The sequence below is a fragment of the Ovis canadensis genome, chromosome 1, assembly GCF_042477335.2.
Source record: "Ovis canadensis isolate MfBH-ARS-UI-01 breed Bighorn chromosome 1, ARS-UI_OviCan_v2, whole genome shotgun sequence".
In the NCBI taxonomy this organism is placed as follows: Eukaryota; Metazoa; Chordata; class Mammalia; order Artiodactyla; family Bovidae; genus Ovis; species Ovis canadensis.
The window spans coordinates 35,760,864-35,787,524 of NC_091245.1; the positions used below are offsets into that span (position 1 = coordinate 35,760,864).

At 39.4% G+C, this 26,661-nt stretch overlaps 1 protein-coding gene across 1 annotated transcript in view; it reads right to left on the reverse strand.

Annotated features, from left to right (window-relative positions):
* Positions 1–1,206: 1,206 nt before the first annotated feature.
* Positions 1,207–26,661, reverse strand: part of C1H1orf87 (chromosome 1 C1orf87 homolog) — an 84,473-nt gene continuing 59,018 nt past the window's right edge. The window contains exons 8-11 of the mRNA XM_069592969.1: positions 23,863–23,927; positions 13,646–13,725; positions 10,151–10,358; positions 1,207–2,001 (exon numbers count right to left, since the gene is read on the reverse strand). Coding sequence (XP_069449070.1) covers positions 1,982–2,001; positions 10,151–10,358; positions 13,646–13,725; positions 23,863–23,927 — 373 coding nt within the window. The 3' untranslated portion in view covers positions 1,207–1,981. The remainder of the gene's footprint in view (positions 2,002–10,150; positions 10,359–13,645; positions 13,726–23,862; positions 23,928–26,661) is intronic.

Below are 26,661 nucleotides of genomic sequence, written 5' to 3' on the forward strand. Positions count from 1 at the left end.
TGAAGGTGGGAGGAGAAAGGGACGAGAGAGAATGAGATGTTTGGATGGCATCACCGATGCGATGGACATTGGTAGGCTCCAGGAGTTGGTGATGGACAGGGAAGGCTGGCGTGCTGCAGTCCATGGAGGCACAAAGAGTTGAATGTGACTGAGCGACTGAACTGAACTGAACTTGCCCTAAAAGGCAGCCTGCAAGCCTGAGGGTTCTCAAATGTTAGAGGAGTAGTTGATCTGTGTCAAGAGGCATTTCTCTGGGCAACTCAAAGATTATAAAAACTAGAGCATGTCAGATAGAAGGCCCTCAGATATCATTTATGTTAGTGGATCCAATTATTTGGTTCTTAAGGTTTAATTCATAAGACTTTATGAGATACCCCATAATATACAGTGTATTAAAGGGGATACTCAGAGACTTTCAGGGGCTTCCCTGGTGGCTAAGTGGTAAAGAATCTGCCTGCAGATGCATGAGACATGGGTTTGATCCCTTGGTTGGGGAGATCCCTTGGGGAAGGAAGTGGCAACCCACTCTAGTCTTCTTTCCTGGAAAATCCCATGGACAGGCGGGCCTGGTGGGCTACAGTCCATGGGGTCACAGAGTCAGACAGGACTTAGTGACGAAACAACAACAAAGGTCTTCGATTTATTTTTTCCCTTGACCTAACTCCATCCTGTCTCCCACACACAGAGATTTGAAAATCAGGATCCAGGTCCCTCAGCATTAATTACAGTACTAGGAATACTTCTTTCTCCGAAGTCCTAGATTTCCTTCAATTAACTCAGGCCACCTGTGTGTGTGATGTGAATGTAAATGTGTATTATGCAGGGGGTGCAAACTGGGGGAGGGGGAGAACTATGGGAACGGGTGGAAAGCTTAGCTTGATTTTGCTGCCAGCTGCCAGAGGAAACGAAGAAGAAGTTACCTGTTTACAGAATCCTTTGTCCCAGAAGTCCCTCCTAAAAACTTGTATCCACTACTCTATGGAAACATCCCTGGGGACAGTGTAACGCTGTCTAGTTTTGTATTAGAAAAAATATTAGACTTGTTCGGAAAACCTCACTTGAAATTCTGCTTCTGCTGCTTAGTATTAAGACAATTCATTGTTAATACTTTTATTTTTCTTATAGTGTGGAAATCCTAGAATAGTGACTAGAGGAAAGATTGACTTATTATTGACAAGCATTTTTGGAAGTTGACAACATCTAGCATTTTTTTTTTTTTTTCAGAGAAGGCAATGGCAACCCACTCCAGTACTCTTGCCTGGAAATTCGCATGGATGGAGGATCTTGGTGGGCTGCAGTCCATGGGGTTGCTAGGAGTCAGACAGGACTTCACTTTCACTTTTCACTTTCATGCATTGGAGAAGGAAATGGCAACCCATTCCAGTGTTCTTGCCTGCAGAATCCCAGGGATGGGGGAGCCTTTTTGGCTGCTGTCTGTGGGGTTGTACAGAGTCGGACATGACTGAAGCAACTTAGCAGCAGCAGTGTGTTTTTTTACTATATGGAACTGCAGAGTTTGCAAAAATACTGTTTGATCAGCAATATAGCAAAAAAATCTTTGAATATTCATCATCAGCTTTATAAGATTAGAAGAGGATTTTAAGAAATTGGGCTTTTGCCACCTCAGAAGAGAAAAACCTGGTTTTCTCAGATCACTTGGAGCTGCTTATGAGCAAGCATCCTAGCCAGAAACCAAGTCCAAGTTCAAAGTGTCTACAATAGCTGCGCCGGCCTCAATTCTGACAGTGCCTCCACCACTGCACTTGGGCCGGGGAGAAACACGTGTCTGGGTAAAAAGGGAGATAAAGGGAACATCTGTTCTCACAATATGGGCTTGTTATCATAGCTCCTTTAAGTACCGAAGCGCTGGCTCCAAGAGCATATTTTCTCCAGCACAGAAACTCCGCAAGGCTTGGTCAATTTTCCGAGGGCTCAGGGACAGGTTGTAAATGAGATTGTAGTTGTGAATGAGGCATCTGGCTCATTCCTTCTCTAGGACTCCTATCATTAGGTCGGGTGAGTGAGAGGTTTTTAAAAAAGAATGGAGAAAACACAAAAGAGGAAAATGCATTAGTTTGAATGACTTCTGAGCAAAAATTAAATGCTAATATTTTGAAACTTTAAGCTTTAAAAAAAAATATGACATCCTGAAAAGATACTTACAGTCCTGACCATGTGTCATAGATGCTGAGAGGAATTTGACAGTGATCTGGGGGAGAGGGGATGGGGTCCAATAAAATCCATAGGTAGACTCTAAAACAATTTTAGCTTGTTCTTTGTAGCCATAAAACTTTAAGAGACCAATTTTTGAAAATGGTGGGGTGCCTGCTAAAAACAATTCATAATTGCTCTGGTTTTATGTTTATCTTATTGAAATATCCAAACACATCCCTAAACATGCAGGATTTAAATAGCTCACTTTTATGCATTTCTGGAGATGTGTTTACTGTGACTCCCTCCAGCTTGCCGTGTGATTACAGGTAAATCATCTAACTTCTTGAGGCTTAGAGTCTAAATCTGTGGAATAGAGATGGTACTTATCATCACAGGATACACTCTAGTACCCACATGTTATGTGAAGCAATGCTGATGCGCTGTTCATGCTAAGGGTAAGCAGATTTTGATAGCTGCAGAGAGGAGTGTAAGTGTAGAACACAATAACAGCAAAAATCAATAACTCACTGATAAGCCTCGATTTGTGAGTTTATAAATGCCAGATACTGTGCCTGGGAATAGAGAGGATATTGAGAAGGTGTTTGTTACCTTAGGAAGATCTCCAACCAGTCAGGATGATAACAGATGCAGAAAATTAACTAGAGTGCAATGGCAACAATATTGATTGATACTCATATACAGCATTCACCATGTTGCAGGCATCCCTCCAAACAACTTAACCAATATTGACTCACTTAATCCTCACAACAACTCATTTTGCAAAGAGAGGGAAACTGAGGCATGGAGATGAGAATTCTCTTGCCCAAGGTTGTGCTTAGTCCTTGCATTTAATCATCACATTGTATTATAGAATGAAGGGAAAGAGATTGTTTCAAGCAGGGCTCAGATAATTTTCTAAATATTTTCCATGAATTGTGAACATCTATGCTACAGGTATCAAGCTTTTTAAATACCTGTTATAGGGGTAAAGGATATATCCCTTGCATGTTGTTCTTCTAGTCTCCTGTATTTGCATAAGTTATCATAATGATTGTGAAATTTTTTCTCAAAGAATCCAGAGGGAGTGGTCCCCTGGTCATTCTGTAGAAAGCCAGGGCCAGTCAATTAGTGTTGGGCTCTCGTGACACCTGTCATCTCTGTGTAAGCTCTGGTTTTGTGCAAACATGCAACGATAGTTGTCATGTTCTCCTCTGAATTACTCTCTAATGAGTGTTTCTAACAGTGGACTATAGACAGCTGGGTTCCTAGTGTGATTTATTCCATCCAGTTTTATTCGGTCCCGTCTTGTCCCTTCCCATCCCATCCTATCCTACTCCATATCATCCTATGCCATCTCACTCCATCCCATTCTGTCCAGTTTCCTGTTTCTTTTCAGGTTTATTTGTGGTCTCTTTCTCCTATTATAATGTTGGTCCTTTCCTTTGCAGAAATATCTTTCTTTGAGTTGGTCAGTTGCATCTTTGTAATTTTCTGGATGGGGCAGCTGCTCTTGACCTAGTCTAGCTTGGACCCCTCAAGACTTTTCCTCATACTCTACCTCTGGAAATATAAGTACTGAGCTTTGGAGTATGCCTGACTGAGAAAGATGCTTTAAATTTTTGAGCCTCAGTTTCCTTGACTCTAAAATAGGAATAATTAAATTGGATGAAAATGAATAAAATAATAAGTGCTTACCACAGTGTTAGGACTATAAAGCACTCATTAATGTAGACACAATGATAGGATGGTTATAATAGTTATATCATCAACATTACTTAAAACACATGGGAATATACTTTAACTAGAAAAAAATATTTGTGTATAATTTATATTTTAATTGAAAATTAGAATTAATGTTAAGAAATACATATAAGAATCACCAATGGTGGTGTTCAGCTCAGTTCAGTTCAGTCGCTCAGCTGTGTCCAACTCTTTGCGACCCCATGAATCTTAGCACGCCAGGCCTCCCTGTTCATCACCATCTCCTGGAGTTCACTCAGACTCACATCCATTGAGTCCATGATGCCATCCAGCCATCTCATCCTCTGTCGTCCCCTTCTCCTCCTGCCCCCAATCCCTCCCAGCATCAAGAGTCTTTTCCAATGAGTCAACTCTTCGCATGAGGTGGCCAAAGTACTGGAGTTTCAGCTTTAGCATCATTCCTTCCAAAGAAATCCCAGGGTTGATCTCCTTCAGAATGGACTGGTTGGATCTCCTTGCAGTCCAAGGGACTCTCAAGAGTCTTCTCCAACACCACAGTTCAAAAGCATCAATTCTTCGGTGCTTAGCCTTCTTCACAGTCCAACTCTCACATCCATACATGACCACAGGAAAAACCATAGCCTTGACTAGCTGGACCTTAGTTGGCCAAGGAATGTCTCTGCTTTTGAATATACTATCTAGGGTGGTCATAACTTTTCTTCCAAGGAGTAACCATCTTTTAATTTCATGGCTGCAGTCATCATCTGCAGTGATTTTGGAGCCCCCCAAAATAAAGTCTGACACTCTTTCCACTGTTTCCCCATCTATTTCCCATGGAGTGATGGGACCGGATGCCATGATCTTCATTTTCTGAATGTTGAGCTTTAAGCCAACTTTTTCACTCTCCTCTTTCACTTTCATCAAGAGGCTTTTTAGCTCCTCTTCACTTTCTGCCATAAGGGTGGTGTCATCTGCATATCTGAGGTTATTGATATTTCTCCCAGCAATCTTGATTCCAGCTTGTGTTTCTTCCAGTCCAGTGTTTCTCATGATGTACTCTGCATATAAGTTAAATTGGGGGGCCTTTTCTTCTATCTTCTAAGCTTTACTATTAGTAGAGGATTTGTAGCATTAGACAAAAGTCCATTGGCTGAAATTTATTTGTCTGATTTTCTGTCATTAGGAAATGCCCAAAACAACTGCATAAAATAAACTTTTCAATCCATCTTAGTGTTGTTAAAGCCTGTCCCTATCCTACCAGAACCAAAATGAAAGCAGTAAGAACCTCTTTACTATCCACTTCATTTTACACTTTGTAAAGAACTTTAAAATCTCCCTGGATCCTTTCTCAAATCTGGGAGGTATGTTTTATTTTTATTAGTTTTACTATTTTACAGATGCGGAAACAGACTTGGTGAATAAAAGTGACAGCTATATGTGAAGTCTGAACTTGAATCTGGTTAACAACACACAAAGAAACAAACTAACAAAGCAACAAGCCAAACCTCGTGCTCTTTCCAGTATGTCATGGGAGTCTGGTATAGTGGGAAGTTCAGTAGAACTGGGGTTAGAATTTTGCCTCAACTTTTCACTGGCTGATATTTTATCACTTTGAGTTTGGCTTTCTTCTCTCTAAATAAGAACATTAATCCTTTCAGCAAGTGGTTGATGTGAGGAATTAGTGATGCCATGTATACAAAGTCCAGACCCATGCAGAGAATATCTTTGAGGGCTCTCTTTGCACTCTGCCTCTTTGAACTCTAAAATATTTTCTATTTAGCCTTTAGTTCATTGGGAAAATTCCAAATCTGCCAGTCAATTTATCCCAACCACCCATCTTTCTTTAGAAAGCATGACCAGCTATTCATAGTCATTCCTTAATCTTTCCCCTCAAGAATATTTTCTTGAAATTTTCTTGACAACCCCCATTAAAGAAGCAGCACAGAGTAGGTTCCCAGAAATGCTAATTTAATGATGGATGTTCTGCCTTCACCCTGGATAAAGAACACCCTGCCCTACATATTTCCTTGCACATAATAAAGATCACTGATTCATCACTGGGCAGAGTAGGGATCATCTACTCAGTGTCTAGAGGAAGGCTGTGGTGGTCTGCTAAATACTGCGGCTAATAAACCAAGAAGATGACCTCAGTTAATCCTCTTTCCTCATTATAGATAGTTATAGATGTTTCCAGTTCTGGCTGACACATTCCTTGGCTATTGAAGAACTAATGAATTTCATAGAAACAGAGAAAACAGGCATAAATAGTGAAAAGGCCATGAGAAAGTCATTTTAAATCTGCCAGAATCTGCCCCAAAGTCAACAAAACTGAGTTTTTCCCCAGAACAGTTCAGAAGTATGAGAAAGGTCCCAGTCTTTGGGGAGTCTCTTAGCAACTAAGTTTATGATCTGTCATCCATCATCAAAACTCAGCATTTGTTTCTTTAGAAACATCTTTTCTCTCTGCTTGAGTTTTGGTTTTGTTTGTAATCCCATTACCACCCTTGCAGTTTAGATATGTATGCCTAGACTGATGAATATTTCAGTAACCGTTTGATCTCCTTGTCTCCAGTATCTTCCCTAAATGATCCATTTCAGCTTTCGCAGCGTTCTCTAGTTGAAACTTGGTGAACACTGGGTAGAGAATTAAGCTCATCCCAGCCCACAGGATTCACAGCATGGTATCAGCTTCACCATCTGGTTCAACATGACCGTCAGTCCTATCTTTCTTACTCTCTCCCCCATCATACTCATTCTCGCCTTCTAACCTTTGCAGAAGATGGTTTCAAAGTCTTTTGTACCTCTCCTTCCAAGTGCAGCTCAAGTTCTAGTGAGCCCTCTCTGAGTACCTGCCCACATTACACAGTGTGCTTAAAAAAAAAAAAATCTTTTTTCTTTGAATTCTTTAACTCTAGTTTGTGTCTTCAATTATAATGCTTTACTATAATCTGTCTTTAAAGTTTTTGTTTTACTGGCATTGAACTATTGCCAGCCTTTAGGTAAGCCTTTACCTAAAAGTTCCTTGATGAGACCATGTCTCATCCTTTCTGGTTTTCCTCTTGGTCTAGCCTCTAGCACAGTGCCAGGCTTATAACAGAAGTTTAATAAATGAGTTTCTAATTCAGCTAGGTGAATTTTTCATCTAAAATTTTCATTTCCCCCTCTCTTTGGTATAGTTATTAGAAGTCCTTGCATATTGTATGATATTTATGTTTTATGTGGTCTAGAATTCAAAGCAAGATGAAACAAAAACATTACAGAGAATGAAAAAGTATTAGTATTGTTATATGATCACTTCTAGAAAGTACTAATGTGCATATTAACTCTTTTTTGAGAGGTAATTGACATTAATATATAACATTGTATAAGTTTAAGGTGTACAATGTGATGATTGACACACATATATATTATAAAATGTTTATTAAAATAAGGTTGGTTAACAAATCCTTTACCTCTCATAATTACCATTCTGTTGTTGTTGTTATGGTGAGTCCATTAAAGCTCTACTCTAACAGTAGCTTTCAAGTACACAACACAATATTGTTAATGAGAGTCACCATGATGTATGTTAAATCCTTGAAATTTACCTTCTAGCTGAAAGTTTGTACCCTTTGACCAACATTTCTGTTTTTCCTGCCAACCACCATTGGTGGTATGGAACTACATGTTCCATATTTTTAGACTCCATGTATAATGCTAACTCTTCGTGAACACAGTATGTAATTAAGTACAACAATTTCAGTGCATATGTTTTTGTATCTGTTCCCTCTTTTCCATTCCATGGGTCTCTGACCTAGTTCTGAATTTCATTCTCTCTCACTTAGACATTGCAATAACATCCTTTACTCTTTTTATGCTTTAAATTTGTTCTTCATTCTGCACATAGCCATTGAGGACCTTTATGAAATACAACTTCACCATATCAATCCCTGTTTAGAAACTCAACATGCTACTCACTATCTTTGAATTAAATCCAAATTCCTTGGTCTGTTATCTAACACCTTCCTAGATCTGATCCTATCCTATAGTTTCACTTCATTTAATAGGCTTCTTAATGACACTTATATTCTATTCAAACCAAATTCCTTGCATTGAGCTTCATACATAATGTTTTGCTTGGCTAACTTGCACCTTTGCCAGAAAGGGCCCTCTATTTCATTTCTTTGTATATAAACAGTACTTTATCTTTAATGAGCAATTTCAAACTAATATAACCTTTTCTGATCACCTCACTATGAAGGAATTCTCCTTTCTCCAAATGCCCGCATAGCACCACCCTCTAATGGCATTTATTACCTTCTATTTTGGGTTTAGTTATTTATGAACATTCACTCATTTATTTGTTCACTCTAAAAAAGGTCGAACAGAACTGTGCAATGTACCAGGATAAAAAAGGAATGTAGTCTACTGGGTGGATAGTAGGAAGTCCCAAATAGAAAGATACAATAGAAATATGATAATGGGTGTTAAAGAACTCTGAGAGGCCAATAAAGGTTGGCCTAGATCTGTCTGGGGAAATCCTGAAAGTCTCAGAGGAGTAGAGCTTGAGTTCCAACCTAAGAGATATTTAGACACTAATTAGCCAGGTGGACAAGGTAAGGAGCTGGCAGGGTGTGGGGTAGTTAGAGAGGCAGATAGCTCATGTGGAGGACATAGGTTTAGAAAAGGCATAGCCACAGGAGAAAGCAAGGCATGTTTGAGGAAGGCAAATTAATCATTATAATGGGGAATACAAACTCCTGTTAAAGAGTTTAGGGGTCAATCTGTTAGCAGGCCTGCTGAAGATTTCAATCAGGGGAGTTACATGATTGGATTGTGGGTTAGACTCAGAGAAACTGTCAGCAACCTGGTAAGGGATTCATGTCTGATTTATGTTTTTTTCCTGATTGTGCTCAGCACAGTGCTAGGCACATGGTTTATGTACAAATTATATTTATTAAGAAGTGAAAGAAAGGGAGGAGTCCACTTACAGACTGCAACACAAATAGAAAGGTATATGATTGTGTCCTGGCTATTGTAAATAGTGTTGCAACGAATACTGGGGTGTATGCATCCTTTCAAATTATGGTTTTCTTTGGTGTACAACAGGAGTGGGATTGTAGGAGCATATGGTAGCTCTATTTTTAGTTTTTTAAGGAACCTCCATACTGTTCTCCATAGTGGCCAGTTTACATTTCCATCAGCTGTGTTGGAAGGTCCCTTTATCCATACCCTATCCAGCATTTATTATTTGTAGATTTTTTTGACAATGACGGCCATCCATTGTAGTTTTGGCTTACATATCTCTAATAATTAGTGATGTTGAGAATCTTTCCATGTGTTTTTTTGTCAACATGTATGTCTTCTTTGGAGAAATGTCTATTTAGATCTTCCAGTCATTTTTTGATTGGGTTGTTTTATTTCATATTGGGTTGCATTTGCTATTTGTATATTCTGGAGATTAATCCCTCGTTAGTTGCTTTGTTTGCAAACATTTTCTCCCATTCTGAGGGCTGTCTTGAATGGATAAAGAAGAGGTGGTACATATATACAATGGAATATTATTCAACCATAGAAAGAAATGAAATAATGCCATTTGCAGTGATATGGATCAACCTAGAGATTGCTATACAGCCAGAAGGAAGTCAGAAAGCGAGAGACAAATACTGTGTAATATTGCTTATATGTGGAATCTAGAAAAATAATACAGATGAACTTATTTACAAAGCGAAAGTAGAGTCGCAGATACAGAAAACAAATTTATGACTACCAAGGGGAGAAGAGGGGGTGGGATAAATTGAGAGATTGGGATTAACGTATATGAAAGTGTGGAAGTGTTAGTTGCTCAGTTGTATCCAACTCTTTGTGACCCCATGAACTGTAGGCTGTCTTTCAGTGGAATTCTCCAGGCAAGAATACTGGAGTGGGTAGCCATTCTGTTCTCCAGGATATCTTCCTGACCCAGGGATCGAACCCAGGTTTTCTACACTGCAGGTAGATTCTTTACAGTCTGAGCCACCAGGGAAACCCTTAACATAAATATACAAGTATATATAAAATAGGTAACTAATGAAAATCTGCTGTATAACACAGGAAACTGTATTCAGTGTTCTGTAGTGATCTAAATGGGAAAGGAATCTAAAAAAGAATGGATATATGTATAACTGATTTACTTTGCTGTACAGCAAAAACTAATATAATGTTGTAAAGCAACTATACTCCAACAAAAATTAATAAAAAATAAAATTTGTGGATCCCAGTGTAAAATGAAAAAAAAAAAAAAAAAGGTGTATGGGCTGTAAGCCTCACACTTTACCTGTATTACTCAGATCACACAGATAGAGGGCATTTTCTAGCTTCCTGAACCTGTTGATCCATGTCTCACATTCTTCAGCTGTGTTTTTCACCACAGGACTGACAGAAGGCTGTGAGATTGGCCTGATCTTCAAGGCATTCAGGATATCTTTGGGGGCTGAAGTCTCAGGAGGTGGGTTTTCTGGTTTCAAATCTTTTTCTGGAGTTTTCTAGCAAAACAACACAAACATCTCACTGGTAATGCATTCACCACCCAGGGCTCCCCCAGTTTCTTGGCCAATGACAAGGCTACACAACTAGCAATATTTATTGTAGGTCTGTCTTGTAAATCTGGAGGATGGAGTTCAAGTCCTCAGTGCTATAGGACCATATCTGCCAAGTCTTACTGGACACAGACAACTATGCTGAGTATTTTCTCTTTTCTTTAAAGGAAGGGTGAAATTGTGACTTTTATTCAGCTTGCATTTCTAGTTTACATAGAGGTTTTGTAACTAGCTAAGATTTTTCATGATGTTCTACTCTGTTTTATACTATTGAGATGCATAGACAATGCTTATAATTTCTTGGTGGGAAAACTTCTGAATCCTTGAGTGTGAGATTCTTGAAAAAAATGATTTAAGCAATAATGTGATGTTACCTTGGATGTATGGGCTCACTGGAATGAATTAAGGTGCCTCTAGTTTTGCCTGTCCTGTTCTTTTAACAAAGGAAGCTGAGGCCCAGTGTGGGGAATAGACTTACTGAGATTGTACGGTTAATGGTTGACAGAAAACTAGATCAAGGGTATAGAGATTATGTCAGGCTCATCTTTGTATCCTAAACTCATGACCAGTACAGAGTAGAGATGTTTTTAGAATAAATAGACAAATGAGTTCCAGTAGATCCATGAAAGATATTCTGTCACCTGCCATGTAAAGAGAGTGGGCATTTATTATTTGACCTGCCCAACCCCACTTTTCCAGGAATTACCCCTTCTGTTGATCCATATGGTTAGAGAGAGAAACATCATGTGTCTAAGCACATAGTTCAGGACTGGACATCTAATGGAAAATGGCCAATAAATACAATATCCAGTGATTTTGGAACCACTTGTGAGAGTTAAAGGCAGATATAGGGAAAACAGAGATTATTTTGGGTGAGAGGTGAGAAGAAAGAGAGAGAGAAGGGATATGAAACTGACATCAGAGAAGAGAGAGGATATGAGAAGTCGTGATGATGTTCAAAGTTCAAGTCTCTGATTTTAATTTATGTTTCTATTGTTGGAAATAGTTATATATATATATTATTATATATGATTGTTTATATGTTAAATAATTATAAATTATTATATATATACAATTTGTTTTGTAAATAATTATAGATGTAAAATATGCTCCTCTATCCATCTAATAAATTAAGGTGGTTGAGTTGGTTATGTTAGTTGCAATCCAAATGTTCTTAACTAATTTGTCACAGAGTTAGGCCTCCCACTTTGTATACCATCTTTGCTTCTCCCAACTTTCAAATACCTGAATTTCTCCATCCTTGTCTCAAACTTCTCACATATAAGCTGTGGAGATCCCACTGCTCTAAAGAATAGTAATTTCAATAAAAGGCCAAGTTAACAATAAACATGAATTCAGTAGATCCATGTAGATCCATGCTGGCGTATATGAAGAATCATCTTGTTTGAAATAATATAATGCTATACAAAATTGTATCCATACGGATGACCAGTGACCAGGACACCTTAAGAGATTAATGTATAAGAGTTCTACTTTTATAAAATCAGTTTTGAGAGAAGCTGAAAGTTTTTATAAAGTAAATACCATAGGGATTCTTATACATTTTAGAGCTTTGGACTACTTTAGAAATCCAATGAAAGCCTCAGATAATCTACTCAGATAAATGCACATTTGCATAGGATTTGTATGATTTTAGAAAGTTCAAAGAGGTCCTTAGAGTTGAGGAGCTGACTTTAAATACTTACATATTTCTTCAGATATTTCCACACTCTCTTTGACTACTAAAGACAGGGAATGGGGGGGATTTGTATGGGCCTGAAATTACAGGATCAACCTAGTAGGTAAGTAAGTAACTGACTAACATGCCCTATACTGTTTTGGTCCCACTGTGTCAGAATGAAGTCCAAATTCCTTTCTTGGTCCTTGAAATCATTTAAGTTCTTATTCTTGCTTCTCTTTTGATGTATGCATCTTTTTCTCCAGCCACATAAAACTGGGAAAAAATAAAGCTGCCTGATGCTCTTATGCCTTTTACATGCTGTTTCCTCTGCTGTAAAAGTCCCTCTTGCCTTTCTATGCCTCGATGCGCTGGGCTCCTACTCCTCCTTCAAGGCCCAACTCATATTTCCCTCCTTGTGGGAGGTCTTCCTTGACAGCCTCAGGGTAGGAGAGGGGAAATTCTTTGTAGCTCTTTTATCCATCATAGCACTTATTATGGGATAGTGTCTGTTAGAGTATCTCTTTCCTCCCCCAGAGATCTGGAGGCTGTGCCTGTGAGATAGTCGTTTATTTATCTACAAGTTTTGGTTAGTGACTGTCACACAGTAGGTTCACAGGATATGTTTACTGAATGAATATGTGAATGCATAAATAAAAACTTTCTCTGGGATAATCAGAAAGCTGCTTTAGCAAACCTCTGCTTCCATTTCCCTTTCTAAAAAGTGAGACAACAAATGCTGCTTATATAGGAATGTGAGAAGAACTGATTATTGTAGAGATGCAGTAAAATCTTCAAACGAGGCAAGAAAAAGAGCAAACTATGTATTTTTGATAATCTTACACACAACAGACTTAACACGCAAGGAGAAAAGCATTTGCTGTTGTTTCTTGCATGGCAGAGGCATGCCAAAATGGATACTATTTTCTAAAATATTTCAAAGTGTGAAGTGTATGAAGAGGCCTCCCGTCATTTGAAGATGAATTATGTTCTAATCCAGGCATTTAAAAAAACAACAACAGAAAAACTCAGGCTGTTTTTCAATTTTGTCTGCATCTTCTGGCTAAGTGCTGAGAATATTAAAAAGAATTTTAACTGCTTGCCAGATTTTCTTTTTTTAAATCAAAGAGCCCATTACATTTTAAAATGTGATGTCTGGGGAAAAGGTCACCCTGCTTCTGGAAGCTCGATTTAAGATGTTAAAATAGGCCTCACAACCACCCTTTATTTTGATGGCAGTTGGTGACTGATCACAGGCTTTGGAAGGACACCCATTCACATGCTATAGGTTCAATGTTTGGGGGCCAACGACAAATTGGTCACTGAGGGGTGATGTGAAGTTTCTGCAAGTGTACAAGCTCAGGCAGAAATCAATCACATTCTTGGAGTTCTTCTGTTTCCCTTCTCTGCTTGAGTAGAGTCTCAAAGTCAGAGATGATATTAAGGTACCGGGTGGAAATCAAAAATTCAGAAGGGAAGGCCTAACCCAGCATCAGAGAATAGAAGGGAAAGGATTGGTGAACCCTATCCCCAAGTTCTATACTAGGCTGCATACCATTTGTTCAGTTTTTCCTTGAGATATCTCAGGAACTTCAGGATGCCCTGGAGTAGCAGAAATTTCCTTTCCTTTCTTTCCTGGACAAGAAAGAAAAAATGGTTTTAACTTGGTCTCTTCATTTTAACATATACACATATACAGCCAGGCAAAGAAAATGTTGAGACTCTGCTATGTGGTTGGCCTTGTATGGGGTGATGTGGATACACTGGTGGATAAGAAGGATCTAATTCCTGCCCTGATGAAGCTCACAAAAGGGAGGAAAGTGCTAAATAATCACTCAAGATTATTATTTAATTACAAACTACCATAAACACAACAAAGGAAAATGTGAAAATAAATTTCTTTTGGGCTAGGAGTAGGAGTGGTGGAGGATCAGAACAGGCTTCTTGGAGGAAGTGACACTTAAACTGGGGACCTGAGGGTGAATAGGAGTTTTCAGGCAAAAGTGATGGTGGCCTTGTAACAAAAAGAATAAAGTGCTTAGGAATAAGTTTACCTAAAGAAACAAAAGACCTATATATAGAAAACTATAAAACACTGATGAAAGAAATCAAAGATGACACAAATAGATGGAGAAATATACCATGTTCATGGATTGGAAGAATCAATATAGTGAAAATGAGTATACTACCCCAAACAATTTATAGATTCAATGCAATCCCTATTAAGCTGTCAGTGGTATTTTTCACAGTACTAGAACAAATAATTTCACAATTTTTATGGAGACACAAAAACCCTCAAATAGCCAAAGCAATCTTGGGAAATAAGAATGGAACTGGAGGAATCAACCTGCCTGATTTCAGACTATACTACAAAGCTACAGTCATCCAGACAGTATGGTACTGGCACAAAGACAGAAATACAGATCAGTGGGACAAAATGGAAAGCCCAGAGATAAATCCACAGACCTATGGACACCTTATCTTTGACAAAGGAGGCAAAAATACACAATGGAAAAAAGACAATCTGTTTAACAAGTGATGCTGGGAAAACTGGTCAACCACCTGTACAAGAATGAAACTAGAACACTTTCTAACACCATACACAAAAACAAACTAAAAATGGATTAAAGATCTAAATGTAAGACCAGAAACTATAAAAATCCTAGAGGAAAACATAGGCAGAACACTCTCTGATATAAATCACAGCAAGATCCTCTATGACTCACCTCCCAGAGTAATGGAAATAAAAGCAAAATAAACAAATGGAACCTAATTAAACTCAAAACCTTTTGCACAATGAAGGAAATTATAAGCAAGGTGAAAATACAGCCTTCAGAATAGGAGAAAATAATAGCAAACAAAACAACTGATGAAGAATTAATCTCCAAAATTTACAAGCAGCTCATGCAGCTCAATACCAGAAAAATAAATGACCCAATCAAAAAATGGGCCAAAGAACTAAACAGACATTTCTCCAAAGAAGACATACAGATGGCTAACAAACACATGAAAAGATGCCCAACATTAGTCATTATCAGAGAAATGCAATTTCAGAAATGCAAATGCATTTGCAAATGCGTTATGTGAGAAATGCAAATCAAAACCACAATGAGGTACCATCTCATGCTGGTCAGAATGGCTGCCATCAAAATGTCAACGAACAATAAATGCTGGGGAGGGTGTGGAGAAAAGGGAACGCTCTTATACTGTTGGTGGGAATGCAAACTAGTACAGCCTCTATGGAGAATAGTGTGGAGATTCTTTAAAAAGCTGGAAATAGAACTGCCATATGATCCAGCAATCCCACTGATGGGCATACACACCAAGGAAACCAGAATTGAAAGAGACACGTGTACCCCCAATGTTCTTTGCAGCCCTGTTTACAATAGCTTGGATGTAGAAGCAACCTAGATGTCCATGGGCAGACAAATGGATAAGAAAGCTGTGGCACATATACACAATGGAATATTAAAAAGAACACATTTGAGTCAGATCTAGTGAGGCAGATGAAACTGGAGCCTATTATACAGAGTGAAGTAAGTCAGAAAGAAAAACACCAATACAGTGTATTAACGCATTTATATGGAATTTAGAAAGATGGTAACAATGACCCTACATGCAAGACAGCAAAAGAAACACAGATGTAAAGAACAGACTTTTGGACTTTGTGGGATCAGGCGAGCGTGGGATGATTTGAGAGAATAGCATTGAAACATGTATATTACCATATGTGAAATAGATGACTAGACCAAGTTCAATGCATGAAACAAGGCACTCAAAGCTGGTGGACTGGGACAACCCAGATGGATGGGGTGGGGAGGGAGGAGGGAGAGGGGTTTGGGATGGGGGGACACATATACTCCCATGGCTGATTCATGTCAATGTATGGCAAAACCCACCACAATATTGTAAAGCAGTTAGCCTCCAATTAAAATATATTAATTAAAAAAAACAAAACAAAACAAAACAAACACATGGTGGGCATGTGCATAGAGCAGAGTTCCAGATAAACAGAGATATCAGCTTGTTGAACTTCCCTGAATGAAGAGGGCTTTTCTAGTTTGGGGAGTGGCAAGGAGACTTTTTGGGTGGTCTTGCCTCTTAGAGAATGAAGCACTTCCACCTCCCTTTTCATTCAAGTTTGCACTTGATGAATCCGGTAAAACCTTTGTCTTCCCCTTTCTTGTTCCTTTCTATGGTCAGAGGTCCTACCTGGGAAGAGTATGGCATCCCTACCCCAGGGGATTAAGGCCCACATACTACTTGCTGTGGCTGCTGCCTTCATGAATGGAAGAAACTTCCTTAGGAAGCAGGAAAATGACATAAAGACCTTCAGTTTATGTCCATTAAGGCTTATTGTGGACCTCACTCATTTATCACTCAACATCTGTCATCAGACTTGGCAACTTCTTTACTGTACAAATTCCTATGACAGCTACACAGCGCAGATTTCTGGGAACTTCCACTTCAATATTTAATGCATAATTCAAATATGCCATTGTGTGCATAGTCACTTCAGTTTTACCCGACTCGTTACAACCCTATGGACTATAGTTCACCAGGCTTCTCTCTCCATGGGGTTCTCCAGGCACGAATACTGGAGTTGGTTGCCTCAATCTTCCCAATCCCAAGGGATCAAACCCACGTCTCCTGTGGCTCCTGCATTGCAGGTGGATTCTTTACTGCTGAGCCACCAGGGAAGCCCCAAACATGCCATTAATAAATACATATTGTTTCTGAGTTGGCTGTTGCTATTTTCAATAAAACGATTCAATCAATGAATTTTTTAAAAAGGTAGAAGTTGACAGTATAACATAATGGTGCAGGAATAGAGGCTCTGAAGCCAGATCCCTTGGGTTCGAGTCCTGCTTGACTCTTTTCTTTATTAGCTGCATGATCTAAGGCAAGGAATTTGTCCTCTTTGTGTCTGTTTCCACTTCTGTAAAATGTGGATAATGCCATCTATAGGTTACTGTGAAGATTAAATGGACTAGAAAATGTAAAGCAAATACTTGGAGCTTAGCAAGTACTCAGTAAACGTTAACCAGGAGCTATCTATGTAAGGATGCTTATAAAATAAACATATTGGATTTAAAAGCCTTTTGTTAGACTCTTAGCATTGCCCTTACAAATCATTATGAATCTTCTCCCATAGTTTCTTGATGGAGAGGGCAATGTGCTTTCATAATCTCTGAAGGCCCAGAACCCAGCATTAGAATAAGTACTCAATGCATGTAAAATGGATGACCATGTGCTCTTAATTTGAAGTTTGGAAAATAAAGCCACTGATTGTATATTTCTGTGTCTCCCATTCCTTTTCAGGCCCTATAGGAGGAAGGATTTTTTTCTATTCTTCCATATCTAACCCAGATGCTATAGATGAACTTTGGTGTCAGGTATGAATGCTATTAATATAATCCAGATGTTTCCCTTTACCAGCTGCAAGCTTTCAGATCCTAGTCTTGTTAGTTGTGAAAAGGGAATGATACTTGCATTTTGAAATTATAATTTGTGTAGGTAATTAAAAATTACCTACATAAAAATGCTTAACACAGGGAAGATGCCCAACGCAATGTGGTATTGTTTATCATTGTGTTACTATTATGTGATCTTAAGCAATCCAGTTTCTCCAGAAAAGAGAACTTTACATTATGTGCCAGGAATTTTTCACATGCATTATTCTTTTTAATATAAGATCTAGAACCTAGAGTTTATCCCAGTCCAGTTTCTCTATTGTTGGCATTTATAAAAGTCCCTTAAGGAGAAAATGCAGGCTCGCCTTCTTAGTTTCTTTTAAGCTTTCCTTTCTCCTTCCTAATGCCTATAAGCATATTTTAAAAGGTAATGGTTTTCACATGTGGAAATTGAGAAATCCGAGGTAGGGATGATTTTTTTTTTCTTTCTAACACAGCAGGAAGGACAAATAATAACCATCTGTCTAGTCTGCCTTGAAGATTTGCATTAGAGGAAATAGGCCAAGCTGGCTTCTAGAGATCTCCAGGTGTTGCAAGGGCCAGGTTTTACAGGGCTTCCAGTGGATTCTGAAAGTTACACAGCCAGCCCTACCATCTCTCCCCACATCCCCCACTAATAACTTGAAATCAGTGGTATTCAGCAATGGTGCTAAAATCCTCCCACTTGGAGAGCTTTAAAAATTACCAGTGCCTAGGTGTCACACAAGACCAATTATATCAGAATTTCTAGGGGGTGAGAACCCAGTTTGGGACTTCTAGAAAATTCCCAGGTAAACCTAAAATAAAGTCATAGATAAGAACTAATTTAAAAAATTAGATAATATCATTTGCAGCAATGTGAACGGACCCGGAGATTATCATACTAAGTGAAGTAAGTAAAAAAGAGAAAGACAAATATATGTGGAATCTAAAAAAAGTGATACAAATGCATTTATAAAACAGAAAATGATACAAACGAACTTTTATAAAACAGAACTTATAAAACTTATAAAAACTCACAGACATAGAAAATAAATTTAAGGTTATCAATGGGGAAAGGGTGGGGAGGAATAAATTGGTTATTTGAGATTGGTAGGACCTGCTCTGTAGCACAGGGAACTATATTGAATACCTTGTAACAACTTAGAGTGTAAAGGAATCTGAAAGGCTGTAGTGGTGGTTTAGTTGGTAAGATGTGTCTGACTCTTTGTGACTCCATGGACTGTAGCCCGCCAGGCTCCTCTCTCCATGGGATTTCCCAGGCAAGAATACTGGAGTGGGTTGCCATTTCTTTCTCGAGAGGATCTTCCCAACCCAGGGATCAAACCCATGTCTCCTGCATTGCAGGTGGATTCTTTACCACTGAGCTACTATGGAAGTCCCATGTGTGTGTGTGTGTGTGTGTGTGTGTGTGTGTGTGTGTGTGTGTGTGTGTGTGTGTATGAAACTAAAAGATGTTTGCTCCTTGTAAGGACAGCTATGGCAAACCTAGACAGTGTATTCAAAAGCAAAGGCATCACTTTGCTGACAAAGGTCTGTCCAGTCAAAGCTATGGTTTTTCCAGTAGTCATGCATGGATATGAGAGTTGGCCATAAAGAAGGTTGAGTGTCAAAGAATTGATGCTTTTAAATTGTGGTGCTGGAGAAGACTCTTGAGAGTCCCTTGGACTGCAAGAACATCAAACTAGTGAATCCTAAAGGAAATCAACCCTGAATATTCATTAGAAGGACTGATGCTGAAGCTCCAATACTTTGGCCATCTGATGTGAAGAGCTGACTCATTGGATCCTGGGAAAGGCTGAAGGTAAAAGGAGAAGAGGGCGACAGAAGATGAGATGGTTGGATAGCATCACTAACTCAATGGACATGAATTTCAACAAACTCAGGGAGATAGGGAAGGACAGAGAAGCCTTGTGTTCTGCAGTCCTTGGGGGTCGCAAAAAGTCAGACACAACTAAGCAACTGAAAAAAAATCTGCTATAGTTTCTTAGGTAGAAAAGTTCTCTCCTCCTTGGCAGGACCTCCCAAAAGAGGGTGCTGTAGAGGGATGATAAGCCTAGCTCCCAGAGCTATTTTGCTATTACAGGAGTGCCCAGTGCAGTTGGACACCAACATTTAGAGCCTGAAGATGATGCCAACCCCAGATTAAGGAAGCAGAGAGCCAGAGAGCAGATTCTTGACTTGACACATGAAGTGAAAGTCACTCAGTAGTGTCTGACTCTTTGCAACACCATGGACTTAGTCTTCGGAATTCTGCAGGCCAGAATACTGGAGTGGGTAGATTTTCCCTTTCCCAGCCCAGGGATTGAACCCAGGTCTCCCACATTGCAGGCAGATTCCTTACCAGCTGAACCACAAGGGAAGCCCAATGGCTAGATAAAACCATTTTAGCTCTTGCTGCTGCCAGAGTTTTCAGTTACATAAACCAAAAATCTGGCTTTTCTCTTCTTTCAATATAAGTAGTTCTAACTAGGAATTACTATGGATTATTTTTTTACCCTTAATAAAAGGGAGGTTAAACTCAGCCATTTTTCTACGTTATCTTGAGTGATGGACCATCAATAAATGTTTGGGGGGATCAATGAGCCTCCGAGTCGACCATCATTCCCTTCTAATTTTCCCCCATCTGCAGCCATGTGATAGCCCTGTTCCTTGCTTTCTGCTTCCCCTCTTCTTCTCCCTCACTTCACCGGCTCCACTGTGAAGAGATTCAAAGTTGGGTCGTACCTCATTTTTATAAAATACTACTTTAGATCTTAGAACATCTGTATCTGGAGGGGTCTAAGCTCTTTTGTATTTGTCTTTATGGGAGTTTTCAGCATTTCTTGGATCTATGGCTTGAGATATTTTACCACTGTTGGCAATTTTCAGTCATAATTTTCTTCAATATTGCTTCAGCTTGACTCTCTTCCTCATTACATGTATGTTGGATATTGTCACCATTTCCTATATATCTTTTGTATACTCTTTTTGTGTATTTCATCTTTTCTCATTCATACTTCAATGTGACTATTTCCTACTGAATCATATTCTAGTTCACTAATTCTCTCTTCAGATATGCCCAGTCTTTTGTTAAACCCACCTATTGAGTTTTAAAATTTAGTTATTAAAAAAAATTTGTTGTTCTACATATTTTTTATAGATTCAAATTATTTGCTGAAAATTCTCCATCTTATTATTTTTCTCAAACATATTAATTACAGTTATTTGAAAATCCATATCCTCTCTTATACCATTGCTGATGGTTTCTAATTGAATGCTGGAAACATTTTGAATGGATAATTTTAGAGATTTTATGAGATGTTAACTTCTTATACAGAGGGAATTTTCCTCTTTTCTATCTGGTTGTTCAATTTGAATTCCAAATAATAGCCTTCAAGGAAATATTTTTTGTATTTTATCTTGTCTTCTGGTTGATCTTGCCAAGATTCTAGTCCTTAGTCTTAAGTTACAGACATTAAGTATTTATGTGATATGCAAATATCATATGCACATTAAAAGCAAGTTCATAGAATTTTTGTGATTCCAAATGTGATCAAGTTTATAATATGAGGCAGTATATATGAAAATGAATCATTTTAATCAGGTTATCATAGAATCTTCTAATGAAAATGAGAATGAGAAAATTCACAGTTCTACACACTCCAAATGCAAAGCTATCTTTAGTTTCTTATAATATCCCTTCTTTCCTTTTATGACACTTACCTGTTGGGCTAAAGAACCAGCAAACAAAATGGCCCACTCAGTGCCAAACAGCATTTAATAATCATAGCTCCAGCGATACAGGAATGGGAAGAGATCAAGACTTTAAGTTTGTCAGTAAGCCACAGGCTGTCGCAACAATGCAACAACAGCACCACTACACTCCTGTTGCTCTGTAGAGTGTAACACTGCCTAACATTTTTTGTTTGTTAGACTTACAATCACCCTATGAGATTCTAAGTTCTGCTAATAGTAACCTTTCTTTATGTTCCTTCAGCCCTAAGGATGACAGCTGCTTTCTATAGTTACTAATATCTGAGTTATCTCATGGTCCTTGGTTTCAGGTACCACTGAAACCTGTTAATAAGGCCTGTTTGAAAACAACTTAAGATGTAATCAAGTTAAGATGACATCATTATGCATTTGGGTGGGCCCACACTTGAATGAACAGTAGTGTCTTTGTACAAAGAAAGAGAGGGAGGATTTAGACACAGGTACAAAAGAGAAGCAGAGAGGGAAGAAGGCCACAGGAAGACAGAGGCAGAGATTGTAGTTATGTAACCATAAGCCAAGAACAGCCTGGGGCCACCAGAAGCTGGGAGAGGCAAGGAGACACTCTGTCCTAGAGCCTTGAGAGGGAGCATGGTCCTCCTGACACCTTGATTTCTGACTTATAGTGTCCGGAACCATGAGAGAAGAAATTTCTGTTATTTCAGGCTGCTCAGTTTCCGACTTCCTTATGACAAATGTCCTAGGGAAATGAGTGCACTCACTATTCTCATTTTGTGCTTTCAGTCTTCTAATTATGGATAATAACCAATCCCTCAACCACGGGCTATAAATTCCCTTTGTTTGAAATACCTAGTGAGGTTTCTGTTTTTCACTGGAATGCAAACTGATATACTACACTGCCCACCAAACTCTCAGTACCTTGTATTTTGATCCAAAGGGTAACCAGTAAATGGTTGATGGATGTACTAAATAGAGAATTGCAACAACAGATTAGTATCAATGCATATTTTTTCACCTGTCATATTTAACACTTGTTAATTGCTAAATATTTTGCCCAATTCATCTTCATCATTTCACTTAATAATATATCTTGGAAATCTTCCTGTATTAGATCAGCCATGTGATTTTTTAGCTGCATAGTTATATTAATTGGATATACTGTAATTTAATAAAATGGTCCTTGAAGGATCTTGGCTTCCTTGGTGGCTCAGATGGTAAAGAATCCTCCTTCAATGTGGGAGACCTGGGTTTGATCTCTGGATTGGGAAGATTTCCTGGAGAAGGGAATGGCTCCCTGCTCTAGTATTCTGGCCTGGAGAATCCCCATGGACAGAGGAGCCTGGCAGGTTATAGTCCATGGGGTTGCAAAGAGTTGGACATGACTGAGTGACTAAGCACACAGCACACACAAAAATTATACTGCTGTATTTAAATCTTGGAGAGCTTTTTGGTGAGATGTTAGTAGGGAAAGTACCTAGCTACAGGATTCCCAGATCTAAGGGACTATGCAACTGAAATTCTAATAAGTAATATCAACTTTTATAAATGAACTACATCCATATTAAAGGGCTATTTCTAGATAATGCTTCATGATATACTACATGAATGAATGGATAAAGAAGCTGTGGTACACGTATGTGATGGAATATTACTCAGTCATAAAAGGAACACATTTTTGGCTTCCCTGGTGCGGCAGAGGTTAAAGCGTCTGCCTGCAATGTGGGAGACCTGGGTTCGATCCCTGGGTCAGGAAGATCCCCTGGAGAAGGAAATGGCACCCCACTCCAGTATTCTTGCCTGGAGAATCCCATGGACAGAGGAGCCTGGTGGGCTACAGTCCATGGGTCGCACAGAGTCGGACACGACTGAGCGACTTCACTTTTTCACTTTCACTATGTTCCTCAGTCCTAATGAGGTGGATGAACCTAGAGCCTATCATACAGAGTGAAGTAAGTCAGAAAGAGAAAGACAAGTATCGTATACTAATGCATATATATGGAATTTAGAAAGATGGTACTGGTGAACCTATTTGCAGAGCGGCAGTGGAGACACAGGCATTGAGAACAGACATGGACACAGCTGGGGTTGGGGAGGAAGGAGAGAGTGGGACGTATGGAGAGAGTAACATGGAAACATAAAAACAGCTATTTTATCATTCATGTGTGAAATAGAGAGCCAATGGGAATTTGCTGTATGACTCAGGGAACCAAACCAGGGCCCAGTAACAACCTAGAGAGGTGGGATGGGGAGGGAGGTGGGAGGGATGTTCAAGTGGGAGGGGACATGGGTAAACCTATGGCTGATTCATGTTGATGTTTGGTAGAAACCAACACAATATTGTAAAGCAATTTAATTTTATCAATTAAAAATAAACTCTTTAATTAAAAAAAAAACCCTGGGAATTATGCCTTTTATGATCTAACTGACCTTAAAAAATAGCCATTAATGCAAACTTCACTCTTAATTTTTCTTCACTGGTAAGCCATTTACATTTCTGGGAGCAATGAGGTGAAATGCAATGAACAGGCCATTGGAGCTAAGTCACAGCATCAACAAGATCTCTGGGAACTGGAGGTCTCTTAAGGAACAAAATAACCAGACTCACCTGGAGGAACATCAGATGACAAATCAGAGGAAGCTCTGCCCAACCACTCAACAAAATTCTCCCATCTATGCAAGAAAAGGAAACATAGTATCTGTGATCAAAGTAGGAAGCTCTGAAAGAATGTACAAAAAAGCTTAAAAGTTATATAGACTGTGATATCATAGGAATTTTTTGATGCCTCTATCATTAGGGGTGCAGTGAAGGAAATGGAAGCTACTTTATGTGTTTCAGGGATTCCCTGGTGGCTCAGATGGTAAAGAGTCTGCCTGCAATGCAGGAGACCCAAGTTTGATCCCTGGGTCAGGAAGATCCACTGGAGAAAGAAATGGCAACCCACTCCAGTATTCTTGCTTGGAAAATTCTATCGACAGAGGAGCCTGGGAGGGCTACAATCCATGGGGTCAAAAAGACCTAGACAACTGGGAGACTTCATTTTCTTTCTTTTCTTCTTATGTGTTTCTACTAGAAATGGAAATTAAGTGCCCATGAAATGATTGCAGGGGCTAGTAGAACAGAGGTTGGTGTCTGCTGATAGGCTAAGGGTTAGATCTCAGTAGATGTAGTCCAGAGTCCAGGGAACTGCAGGAAACTCTGGCTGATGTCTCAGTTGCCCTTGACCATGAGTTTGGTGACTAGACAGTATAGATGGCATTCTGGCCACTGCAAAAACTGAGGGTCTGGAGTTGCTATTACTGCAGGAAAGTAATATATACTTAAAATGTCCCTGCCCCTCTTGCCACTCTTTCTGCCTTTCAAATCTCGTGCAGTGGCATCCCCGTGATGGAACTTGTATCAATTCCAAAACCTCAGTGTCAAGGGGCTTCCCTTGTAGCTCAGTTGGTAAAGAATCTGCCTGCAGCAGGAGACCCAGGTTTGATCCCTGAATTGGGAAGATCCCCTGGAGAAGGAAATGGCAACCCACTCCAGTATCCTTGCCTGGAAAATCTCATGGACCAGGAACCTGGTAGGCTGCAGTCCAAGGGGTCGCGAAGAGTCGGGCATGACTGAGCAACTAACACTAATGTCAAGGAAGCTTTGTAAATGTTCTTTACAGGCTTCTCAAGTATGGGAAGTATTACAACACAGGAAAGAACAAAGAAGGGGATAGAAATGGGTGCTAAGTGCAAATAGACAATATTTAGTGAAATCCCCAAGCAGAAATTGCATTGAGTAATGTGTGGGCATGTGATAATCAGGGAGTCATTTAAAACTTACAAGTAATTTAGGAACACCATGGTAGGAAAAATGACTTACATTTGCTTGCCGAGCATCCATTCTCCATTTATATAAAAATATGCTTCTCTAGGATATTGGGCTGCAATCAATGTCCTATACCCTTCTCTAGCCAAAGTTGGGATCTACCCTGTCTAATTAATCTCAATCTATCACTTTTCCCATCCTTCTCTCCCTTCTTTCCTCTCTCCCACTCTCTGTCTCTGTGTTTCTAATTATTTTTTGGTTTCAATGCTTCCCAAGGTTTCATTCTTCCCTAATTTTGTGTGTAACTTTGTATCTTTTTGAAGTATTTCTTTTTGTTTATGCTAGTAAGACAGTTATGTTGGTAGTAACCAAACTTTTAATGAAAAGAATTTTTAGCACCTCTTTGCCCATCAGAAGCCAAGCAAACATAAACAGCCAGTTGTGAGAATGTGTCCTAGGCTGTCTACTGCTGCTAAGTCGCTTCAGTCGTGTCCAACTCTGTGTGACCCCATCGACGGCAGCCTACCAGGCTCCCAAGTCCCTGGGATTCTCCAGGCAAGAACACTGGAGTGGGTTGCCATTTCCTTCTCCAATGCATGAAAGTGAAAAGTGAAAGGGAAGTTGCTCAGTCATGTCTGACTCTTAGCGACCCCATGGACTGCAGCCTACCAGGCTCCTCCATCCATGGGATTTTCCAGGCAAGAGTACTGGAGTGGGGTGCCATTGCCTTCTCCTCCTAGGCTGTCTAGAAGAGTTTTAATGTCATGTGATTTTATTCTCTTTATTTTTAATTGGAGTATAGTTGATTTATAAATACACACACACACATATGTATATATATTTAGGCCTCCCAGGTGGTGGTAGTGGTAAGGAACTCACATACCAGTACAAGAGACAGAGGAGACGTGGGCTTGATCCCTCAGTCGAGGAGACCTCTGGAGGAGGACATGGCAACCCACTCTAGTATTCTTGTTTGGGGAATCCCCATGGGCAGAGGAGCCTGGTGGGTTACAGTCCACAGCGTCACACAGAACTGGACACAACTGAAGCAATTTAGCATGCATGCATGGATGTACATGTACAAACACACTTTTTCAGAATTTTTTCCCTTATAGGTTATTACTATATAATTCCTGTATAGTATAGTATAGTTCCCTGTGCTATATAGTAGTCCTTGTTGGTTATCTATGTCATATACTGTTGTTCAGTTGCTCAGTCATGTCTGACTCTTTGCCACCCTGTGGACGTCAGCACGCCAGGTTTCCCTGTCCTTCACCATCTCCCGGAACTTGCTCAAGCTCATGCTCATCTACTCAGTGATGCCATTCAACCATCCCATCCTCTGTTGTCCCCTTCTCATCCCGCTTTCAATCTTTCCCAGCATCAGGGTCTTTTCTTGAGTCGGCTCTTTGCATCAGGTGGCCAAAGTATTGGCGCTTCAGCTTCAGCCTCAGTCCTTCCAATGAATATTCAGGACTGATTTCCTTTAGGATTGACTGGTTTGATCTTCTTGCACTCCAAAGGAATCTCAAGAGTCTTCTCCAACATCACGTTCAAAAGCATCCATTCTTCAGCACTCAGCTTTCCTTATGGTCCAAC